Genomic DNA, 11,086 nt, shown 5'->3' on the forward strand with positions numbered 1-11,086 from the left:
AAAAACAAAAACAAAAGAAGAGGGACATCATCTGCAAATACAAGTTCAATATCTTTTAAGAAACAATGTTTACCCTTTTTCTTTATCAGCTTAGCTTCCTATTTCAGATGACTAGAAGCTGTAATGTTACAGTTGTGTACGATTACACATAAGTGAGCATAACACCAGAATGAAAACATTAGTGTATGCAAGGCCCTGGTTAAGTCCCCAGGATCACCAAAGGAAAAAAGGTGAAAAATAAGAGGCCAGGAGGAAGGAAGGTTAGCTGTTAGCAGACAAGGATGTAAGGAATTTTTTGCTTTTTAAAAAAGCAATCTGTCTATTTCCACAGCCCAGACTCACCTCAAACTGAGATCCTTCAGCCTCCACCAAGTTCTAAGGTTCAGACAGAAGACAGACAGACACACACTGACACACACACACTTCCTCTATCTTGACAAATTAGCCACTACAGCTCTAGCTATCATTAAATTAGGAACTACTGCTTGATATTCAATTAAGTTTCTCAAACCCACAGACAGTAAAGCAGAAAAGCTGAAGCCCCTTCAGCACAACCAGCCACTGAGTCACACAAAGTCCTGAACCCTACACCAAAGAGTTCTGGAGACCTTCAGTCTCCCCTCAAAAGATACAAATGTCACTCAACAACAGAGCCTATGAGTAGAACTACAACCCAGTGACCCAGTCTCAGCCTGTGTCCATGTCAATCCTCAGGACGCTTCCCACACATACAGACTAAGTCAAGAGCACTCGGGACTAGACCCAACTACTTGACAGCCATATGCTATCATTTAAACCACTACATTCCCCAGAAGTCATGTTTAAATACAATTCTTTTCAAACTTGGCAAAAAGGAGCTCAATTTTGCTACTGCCTTTTCATAGGAATTCAAGATGCCAAGTTAGAAATAACAAGCTTTAAGATTCCTCTCTATTATATTGCATAACAACCTGTAGATGAAGAAATTATCTGTGATGAGCACTAGAAACAGAAGACAGAGGAAACTATGGGGTGGGGGCTGGAGAGATGGTTCAGAGGTTAAGAGCACTCTTCCAAAGGTCCTGAGTTCAAATCCCAGAAACCTGAGATCTGACGCCCTCTTCTGGTGTGTCTGAAGACAGCTACTGTGTACTTACATATAACAATAAATAAATCTTTAAAAAATGAAGAAGGAGGAGAAGAAGAAGAAGAGGAGGAGGAGGAAGAAGAAGAAGAGGAAGAAGAAGAAGAAGAAGAAGAGGAAGAAGAAGAAGAAGAAGAAGAAGAAGAAGAAGAAGAAGAAGAAGAAGAAGAAGAAGAAGAAGAAGAAGAAGAAGAAGAAACAAACAACAACAAAGGGGCAGTTGTCACTGGACAATGGGGTCAAACTGTAAACATTCATTTTAAAGTGAGTTCATTCAGGAGTGGTTGGTGCACCCCTACAATGCACTCAGGAGGCTGAGGGACGAAGATGACTGCTAGTTCCAGGCCACCCTGTCTACACAAGGAGACTCTAAATAAATAAATGAGAAAAAAGTAGGACTGGGGAGATGCCTTGGTGGTTGGATGAGCTCAAATGGTGGTTCGGTGGATAAAATAAAAGTGAGGATCAGAGTTCAAATCCTTAGCACCTATGTTTTAAAAAGGAAAGAAGGGTCAGGTGTCATGGTGAATTCCGTTAATCCCAGCACTAAAGATCTGGGCAGAGGCAGGCAGATTTCTATGAATTTGAGGCCAGCCTAGTCTACATAATGAGCTCCAAGGCAGCCAGAGCTATGTACAGAGACCCAGTCTCAAAGAAAGGAAGGAAGGAGGGAGGGAGAGAAGAAGAAAGGAAGAAAGACAATGTTCAATACAAGAAACAGCTAACATGACTGTACAGCTAAAATCATTCAATGAATGTCTCAAAACTCTGAGCATTAGTAACAGCCACTGTCAGAATTACAAGCATAGCAAATTAAAGACAGTAGCTTCCTCCCAGTAAGAGAAAACAAGGAAGAGTTGGGCTCTAACTATCTGTGCCAAGCCCTGCTGTGGTGGCTGGTTAGAGGCCTCCTTCAGCACTGACATTTCCAAGTGTTTTGCAAAAAGGAAATTTTAAGAATGTGCTGAACCCTTCCTTTCCGAATCATTCCCAGATAAGTCGGATTTCATTTGGCTGTTTTCTCTTTTTTTTCCTTTGTTTTTTTTTTTAATCACGGTAATGATCACAATGAGGTGAAGCAATCTAAAATAAAGATGTTTAGATACTCAAAAATGGGAGAGCTGAAAACTTTCAGACTTGTAAGCTCCTCACCCTGTTTTGTGATAATCTGCATGCAAGGAGGCAATTAGCTGAGAGCTTAAAAAGTTAAGTCTTCAGGGGAAAACTTGCCTCACAGACTTAAGCAGGTTCAAGTAGGCAAACCAACATGAAGAAAAGAGAGAAACCAGCTTCCCGCAGAACAGCCAACCAGAGAAATCTGTTAACTGTTCCACCTGTTTACCTCAATATATACACAAAAGGGCAAGGAAACAGAAAGACTATTTCCTACACCCTTGACTTCAAACACAGTAAAACAAACTAGAAGCCTCAGAAAATGAGTCCTGCACTTAAAAATGATTCTGGCTAGTCAGTAGTCTAAATCAATTAACTGCAATGCCATCTCCCGGGAGTACAGCAGCAACCTCAATAACAAGACATGTATATAAAGTGTTTTCAAACACATCACCTCATTTTAAGTACCCTGCCCAGTCACCCTCTGGTGAAGCCGCAAAGGCAAAAAACCAGCTACTCTCCGGACGCAAGTTGGGCTTCAGCCCTTCCAACTTGGATAGATGATTTACGTGTCCTGGGTTTATCTACTTTCTCTACCCTCCCTACAGACTTCAGAGCATGTCTGAAAGATACAATTTCCCAAGAATCTTGGCACCGAGACTATTTATTGTTGAGATGATGACTATCACTTCAAGGAAAAGAAAAAAAGAAACCTCTCAACAATCATAAACCAGAAAGAACTAAGAAGGCATGTCCTTCCTTTTCTGCAAACAGCCACAAGGTGCAGGTTCAAGAGACGGAACGTGGAAAATCGAAAAGTGGGGCTGTCCGCCCTAAGAGCTGCGTACATAAGAGGGCTGCGAGGCCGGAGCTGCCCCAGGCCTGGCGAGCTCGTTGACAGCTGGCGGGGCGGAGGGCTGAGGGCCCGACCGCGCCGTCGAGGGCGCACGCGCACTGGAGGGAGCCCGCCGAGACCCCCGGGACGCCGAGGCTCTACCACCACAAGCACCTGTCGCCCACGGCCCGGAACAAGCGCTCACCTCGTCGGTTCATTGGCCGGACTCGTACCGCCACTTTCACTTTGGAGTCGCCCATCGTGCTGCCGCCGGGGTTCTCACTGCACCTCCGTCTACCACGGCCACCGGACAAACTCTCCGAGGCCAACCCGGCGGGCGGGGGCTGTGGGGGAAAAGGGGGCGGGACCGACGAGGGGCGAGAACCGGTGCGCCCTGGAGCATGCCGGGATTTGTAGTTCCCACAAGGCGGGCCGAGGCGCTGGCGGGAAAATTCGCGCGTCGCTCTCTGGAACTTGTAGTCTTCTGTCGCCGTTTTACAACTGTACCACCGTTCCAGCACCTCCGTCTCCTTTCCTTTCCTTTTCTTCCTTTACTTCCTCTTTCTTTTCTTTCTTTCCTTTTTTTGTTTTAGTTTTTTTTTTTGTATGTGTGTGGAGAGTTTTCTGGAGATTAAAATTAGAGCTTTATGAATGTTAGGCAAGAGTTATATTCCCAGCCTTCCTTTTATTATCTTTTTGAGATAATAAAAGTAGAGATACTTTATTAAGAAAAAGAAAGCCAGCCAGCCGAGCGTGGTGTCGAACACCTTTAATCCCGCACTTGGGAGGCAGAAATAGGCTGATCGCTGTTGAGTTTGAGGCCAGCCTGGTCTATAGCATGAGTTCCAGGATAGCCAGGAATATACAGACAAACGCTGTCTCAGAAAAAAGAAAAAGAAAGAAGAGGCGCTTCCAAGATTAGGAATAGGCTAGTGAGATGGGAAAATATATACACTCCCAAGCCCCTTTCTGCCTTGTTGGTGTTGGGCTTTTCCCCTTCTGTTTATTTTATGTATCTGGGGTGTGTGTGTGTGTGTGTGTGTGTGTACGTGTCAAAAGACAACTTTCAGAAGTCACTTCTCTCTTTCCATCTACCCTGAGGGTCCCAGGGATGGAATTCAGGTCATCAGGCTTGCCAGCCAGAACCTTTACCCACTAAACCATCTCAATGGCTGTGTTTGGAGTTTTCTTATAGTTGTTCATTTGGTGGGTGGGTGGGGTTTTTTTTACTTTTTTTTTTAATGTGTATGGATGTCTGTGATGAGCTCAGAAGAGGGCATAAGATCCCCTGAACCTAGAATTACAGCTAGTTGTGAGCCACCACATAGGAGCTGAGACTAGAACCCAGTGAACCAGCTCTCCAGATACTGTGCTAGCGATTTTGATACTGGTCCACACAGAGTTGTTCAAATTTGGCCTTGTACTTGGAATCTTCCTGTCTCACCCTCTCAAGTAGCTGGAATAACAGGCCTGAGGCCTCTGGCCTGCCTCTGTATCTAGCCCTAACTGGTCTGTAAACTCACTCAATAGACAGGCTGGTCTCCAACTCAGAGATCCACCTGCCTCTGCCTTATAAGTGCTGGAGCTAAAGGTTTGCACCTCATCTCACCTGGATTCTGCACGACTCTTAAGCTCCAGCAGTTTGTATTGAGACCAAGGTGTCCTTTCATCTGAAAACCGTTTCCTCTCTTTTTTAAAACCTCTGGGTTTGATCCTTGGTTTTGACAATTTTCTCTGACTGACTTGCCCTCCACTGTTTCTTTGCTGACTTACCCTTCAGGATAAATGGATGCATTCAACCTTGACCAGAGCCTCTGCATCCTCTGAGTCATACATAACCTTGGGTTATGGAAACAAACTTAACTCAAATCCCACTCATTTGCCAACCTGTGGTCATGGTCAACTTATTTGGTGGCTCAAATTTCATCTTTTTTAATGTGTAAAATGGAGACCCTGTGTCACCCAACCTGCAGTGAAAACCTCTGGTACATTTATCGTGTGAGTCAATGAAACCAAAGTGTGAATACTGTTTATCAGCCTCACAGAGACTGCTGGTTGGTGGTTTGTGTGCCAAGTCTATCCTGCAAACATGTTCTGTTTAGCCAACACATGAGTCAGATTCGGGGCGCATCAATACCCTTACTATATGTTAGGAACACCCAATCAGACGTGAATAGCACTGGACACACTGTAATCCCAGCACTCAGCAAGCTGAAGCAGGGAGATCGCCATAATTTGAGCAGAGTCTAGGCTCCAAGCTCCTGCCTCGGCCTCCCAACGACTGGGACTACAGATGTGAGCTTCACTACCCAGCCCCACTCCAGCTTCTTAAACAGGGCAGCGAGGTAAGAAGAAAGAAGGTGATGCAGTTTCAATTGGAAATTTTATTTACATGGAAATTCAGGACAAAAGCCCTGAGGAATTGTGGGTAGTCCCCCTTTGGACTCAAGGTCTCTTTTGACTCCTAGGTGAAGATGCAGAAAAAGATTCTAAAGGCCTGCAAGTCATCAAGTGACAGATGAGAGAGGAAAGACAGCTAGCTGCAAGTTGTAACCTGCAGCCAGGAGAGAGCCCAGGGGCTCCACAGCCAGAAAAACAGAAACTAGAGCTGGTCAAGTCAGCGTGCTCTGGAGTGTAGAGGGTTGCCAAGAGGAGGGAAAGCCCTGGTTTCTGTCTAGTCACCTTTGAGGGGAACAGGAAGAAAAGAAGAGCGCCCTGTCCCTTTGTTTTGTAAATGGACAACCTTGGATAGTGTAGGTGTTCTGCACAGGTTCAAAATAGATGTGAGATATTCTCAGTTACCTGGGTCTAGAAGAGCCTCGTTTTGCCCCTTAGCATTTTGCAAACCTATCTACTCTGAAACTGGTTTCTTGTTTTCTGTTTGTTCCATTGATTTTGCCTGTTTCTGATGCTGAGGGACTTTCCTTACCCCTTCTGTTTCTTTATTTCTTTTGGGGGGAGGGGGGTTGTTTGTTTTGCTTTGTTTTGCTTTTGAGACAGGGTCTCACTATATAGCTCTGGCTGTCCTAGAACTCACTAAGTAGACCAGGCTAACCTTAAACTAACAGCAATCCACCTCCCATCACCCAGCTGCTTCCAACTGCTAAGAGGTTTGCCTCACCGTGCTCCTTGTCTGTCTCTTCATGGTCATCTTTGACCTGATGGTACTCACGGAATAGCTTCTTCTTGCCAGATACCACCCTATATATCTCTGAGCCTGTTTAGTCCTCACACGGACTGGATGAAGCAGTTACTAAGTCTCTATGATGATGTAAAGCAGAGTAACTTACTCAAGGGGAAGCCGTGCTGTCAGCAATCACCCGAACCTCTAGAAGCAGAAACAAAGTCTGCATACAAACTGTTCAGTCCCCAGAAATTCCAAACAGCTCTATTTTGCATTCCACTCCCCCCCCCCACTCCCCCACCACCAGAGACAGGGATTCTGTGTGTCACCTAGAACTCTGATCTGTAGTCCAGGCTGACTTTGAACTCAGAGATATACCTGCCTCTGCCTCCCGAGTGCTGGAATTAATGGTGTGCACCACCACCAACTGGCTTACTTTTTCTTTCTTTTTTAATTCATCAACATTCAACCTGAAGAGCCACTTCCCCTAATCACTTACCTGTTGCTGCATTCTTTCAAGAATCACAGCTCAATGAGTTCGAGGCTAGCCTGGTCTACATAGTAAGCTCCTGTGAGAAAGAATCACAACTCTGCCATGAAAATTGCTGACTCTAATTGTGCCTACAATATTGTTTGTCTGTCTCTAGTCACAGTTCCATACTCGCCCTGGCACAGACCCACGGAAGCCTTCAGATTCTCTTTCACATTCTCTCACCCCACTCCAAGGCAGTGAGGTTCTGCTAGCTGCCCATTCAACAGCCCCTCCATCTGGAGACCCCTCCTAACAGCTTCAGATCTCACAAGGAAAAGCAAGAACAAACAATAACAATGCAATCTTCTATTAAATTTTTAGAATTTCACATATAACTACAATGTATTTACATGGTATCCACCCCTTCCACCAAGGATGTGTGGTGTGTGTATATGTGTGTGTGTGTGTTATGTATGTGTATATGTGTGTATGTTGTAAGGTTGTCTGTAAACTTCGATGTTGAGAGTTGACCTTTTGGACAAATGTGATTTAAATGAAAATGTCCCCTATGAGCTCATGTATTTAAACACTTTGTGTCCAGTTGGTAGTGCTGTTTTGGGAGGTTTTGGTGATGTGGTATTATTGGAGGAAGTGTGTTACTGGAGGCAGGATTTAGAACTCATGTCATTTTCCATTTTTTTCTCTCTGCTTCATGCTTGCAGTTCAAGATGTAGGCAATTAGCTTCCAGCTCCACATGTGGTCACATGCAGGTAACCATACTGTTGAGAGGTCATCTACAGAGATACTACCTTACGGCAGTCCTCTTGGTCCTCTGGCTCTCACAGTATCCTCACCCTCTCTTCTGAAACCTTTGGGTATAGATGCCGTGTCCCATTTGTAGATGAATACTTCACACTTATTTTCTATGCTTTGATTCATCGTGGTTCTCTGGAGTAGCCTCTGTCTGTCACAAAAAGAAGCTTCTTTGAGAGTCAAGGCCTGTACTTATTTATCTAGGGTATAAGGATAAATATTTAGAAGACAGTTTATATTTATATGTGTTTAGCAAAATGGTAGCCATAGGTTCTCCCCTAGGGTCTCCAGTTCTTGACTAGTTTTGAAGCATGAGATATGAGTTCCCTCCTACTCAGTGGACCTTAGGGCCAATCACACAGCTCTTGGTTACCCTCACGATATTAGTGCCACCATTGCCCAGCCAGCTGTGGTTGTAATCTGCGGGATTTACATCTGGGTAGGACTGTTGGTAACTGTCCCCTACCCTCCAGCAACTTACATAGCATCTTCCAACATGCTGAGAGCTAGCTATCAGGGAGGAGGAACTTCCAGTCAGTATCAATTTGATTTCTCCAAGTCCTGTGGCCAAAGAATAATTCTTGACTGAAAATCAAAGGACCATTTCCTTTAGCCCCGATCTGGTTACCTGTCTCCCTGTGTCCTGCACAACCAAGCTACCCAAATAATAGTCTACAGTGTCTTCCCTCCCTCGCCTGTCATTAGCCAACCAATTATTAATTTAATCATGCTTTCACCTGTCTTCAGCCCTCCAATAAAGCCATCGTGGTAACATGTACAATTGACCTTCTCATTACAAATCTAATGAGGTAGCCTTTGGTCCTTATTTTTCTTGACTTGTCTATCATACCTGGTGTTGACTCTTCCCTCTGGAAGTTCTCGGTTCCCTTGGTTTCCATGGTATCACTCTCTGTTCCCTAGTACTAATCATCATCGTATTAGCCTAGTCAACAAACCAGCCCGAGCCCAGGCTCATCTCATATAACATGTCCAGAATACAAATTTTAAGAGAGGAGAAGGTGGCTGGGGATGGGGCTCAGTTAGGGGAGTGCTTACCCAGCCTGAGTGAGGTCCTGGGTTTGATCCTCCTAGTGCTTCATAAGCTGATTGTGGTGGCTCATGTCTTTAGTCCAAGCATTTTTGAGATGTTAGTTGGAGGATCAGAAGTTCAAAATTGGAGGGGAAGGGTGTGGCCCACTTGTCAGAATGCTCGCCTACCATGCACAAAGCCCGGGGCTCATTCACCAGCACCCCATAAACTGAGCATAATAGCACACATCTGCAATCCCAGCACTCAGGGTAGAGGCAGGAAGATCACAGGTTTAAGGTCATCCTTGGCTCCATAGGAGAGTCAAGTCAAGCCTGAATTACGTGAGACCCTAGCTCAAAAAAAAAAAAAACTTTTAAATCTGTTAATTCTTAAACCTTGTGCAGGGGAGATGGCACAGTGGTTAGGAGCAATGGCTATTCTTGGTTGCAATGAGGCTCAATTCCCAGCACCCACATAATGGTTCATAACCATCTATAAACAGTTTCAGAAGATACCATACCCTCATCTTGTCTCCACAGGCAACAGGCACACATCAGGCACAGACATACATGTAGACAAAACATTCACATAAAATACAATAATAAAATATTTTTAAAATAAATTAACTAATTTAAAAAATAAAAAAATTCCCAAACCTTAGCAGGTGTGGTGGTGTATGACTTCAGCCCCAGTGCTGGGAGGCAGAGTCAGGTGGATCTCAGTTGGAGGTCACCCTGGTGGTCTACATCAAAAGTTCCAGGCCACCCAAGGTAACAAAGTGAGATTCTGCCTGTCTAAAAATAAATTTTTTTTTTAAGTTTCAAACCTCTTTAGAGTCTACAGAGATGATTTAGCTCTTAAGAACACTTCCTATTCCTAATTTTCCAGAGATCCCAAGTTCAGTTCTCAGGATCCACATTGGGCAGCTCACAGCGTTCTATAACTCTCAAGGAATCTTTGGTGCTCTATGGCCCCCCTCATAGATGCACACATTCTTGAGAATGCACATAACACACACACACACACATACACTTCAAAGCTCAAGGATATGTTCAGTTGTAAAGCAAGTTCAAGGCCAACCTCCTCCCCTGGAGACCCTGTCTCAAAAAAAAAAAAAAAAAAAAAAAAAAGAAAAGAAAAGGAAAGGAAAGGAAAGGAAAGGAAAGGAAAGGAAAGTTCATTTGCCTTGTCTCTAAGCACTGGGAGGTTTGAGTCTATCGAATTTTGTAGCATCTTGTAGTTCTTTTGGGACCCCTATATTCTCTCACTTCTATATGGAGAATCCCCTTTTAAGAACACTGTCCACAGCCGGGTGGTGGCGCACACCTTTAATCCCAGCATTCTGGGAGGCAGAGGCAGGTGGATTTCTGAGTTCGATGCCAGCCTGGTCTACAGAGTAAGTTCCAGGACAGCCAGGGCTAGACGGAGAAACCCTGTCTCTAAAAAAACAAATCCAAAAAACCAAAGAACACTGTCCACACCTGGCAGTGGTGGCACAAGCCTTTAATCCCAGCTTTTGGGACACAGAGGCAGGCAGATTTCTGAGTTCAAAACCAAGCTGGTATAAAAAGTGAGTTCCAGGACAGCCAGGACTACACAGAGAAGCACTGTCTCCAAAAACACAAAACAAACAAACAAAACAAAAACAAACCAATCAACCAAACAAAACAAAATTAAAAAAATTAAAAAAAAAAAGAGCACTGCCCTAGAACCAGAGGTTTGGATGAGCCAGACTTTGGAAACATAGGAGGCAAAGAAAGCTGAGACTCTTCAGCTCCATCTCATGAGAAAAGAGAACACCAAGTGGCAGAGGGGGCAGCTAGGAGAAAGCAGGAAGGGAAGAGAGACCATCTGTGCCAGAGAAAGTCACTGAGTTCAAAACCAAGGTCCCCAGGAAGCTGAGCCTCCCCGCCCTCCACTGTCCTCATCCTTCCCCTCCTTGTCGAGCTTTAAAGTGACATCCTCATAATTGCTCCCACAGGGACAACCTTCAGGAGAAAGCATCGCCCTTTGCTTTTTGAGTTTGGGTGTCCCTTGGTGATTATCCAGCTGTGTCTTTCCTGAAATGACAAAGCCACCATACTGTGGGTTTAGGCCACTGAGTAGAATTGGCTCCTCTTTGAAAGCATTAAGAGCTCAAAGGATCCTCCTGGGTCTTGGACATCTCCTGAGATGGGTTGGGCAGGGTAGACCCCAGCAATGACCTTTTATTTCTGAGATCTCACTTGGAATGAGCCAGGGTTTACAAGCCCCAAAGAATAAGGGGTTCCTTATAAACGACTTTGTGGTTCCCCATGCTTTGTAAACATTTCTTTTGGGGACAGACCGTGGGGTTGGGGGTGAGGGGTAGGGATGGGGAATGCTTTGTTGTATTTTGCCTTCATTTTGTGTTGCCATTAATGTTTGAAATAGTTTCACTCTGTAGCCCAGTGAGTTGGAACTCTCTATAATTCCCCTGCCTCAGCCTCCTGAGCGCTGGCATTACAAGTGTCAGCCACCACACCAGGTTGCTGTACACATACATACACAAGTGGAGCTCTAAGCAATCCTCCTGCCTCTACCTCCTATATGCTGA

At 44.7% G+C, this 11,086-nt stretch overlaps 1 protein-coding gene across 6 annotated transcripts in view; it reads right to left on the reverse strand.

The window, feature by feature from the left end:
- The window catches only part of Kif13b (kinesin family member 13B), a 163,503-nt gene extending 160,077 nt beyond the window's left edge, over positions 1-3,426 (reverse strand). For all 6 annotated transcript variants that reach the window (XM_052191202.1, XM_052191201.1, XM_052191206.1 and 3 more), the window contains exon 1: positions 3,277-3,426. In XM_052191202.1, the coding sequence (XP_052047162.1) occupies positions 3,277-3,331 (55 nt within the window). In that variant the 5' untranslated portion in view covers positions 3,332-3,426. The remainder of the gene's footprint in view (positions 1-3,276) is intronic.
- Between the last annotated feature and the right edge of the window lie 7,660 nt (positions 3,427-11,086).

Source organism: Apodemus sylvaticus, chromosome 8 (assembly GCF_947179515.1).
Source record: "Apodemus sylvaticus chromosome 8, mApoSyl1.1, whole genome shotgun sequence".
Taxonomy (NCBI): Eukaryota; Metazoa; Chordata; class Mammalia; order Rodentia; family Muridae; genus Apodemus; species Apodemus sylvaticus.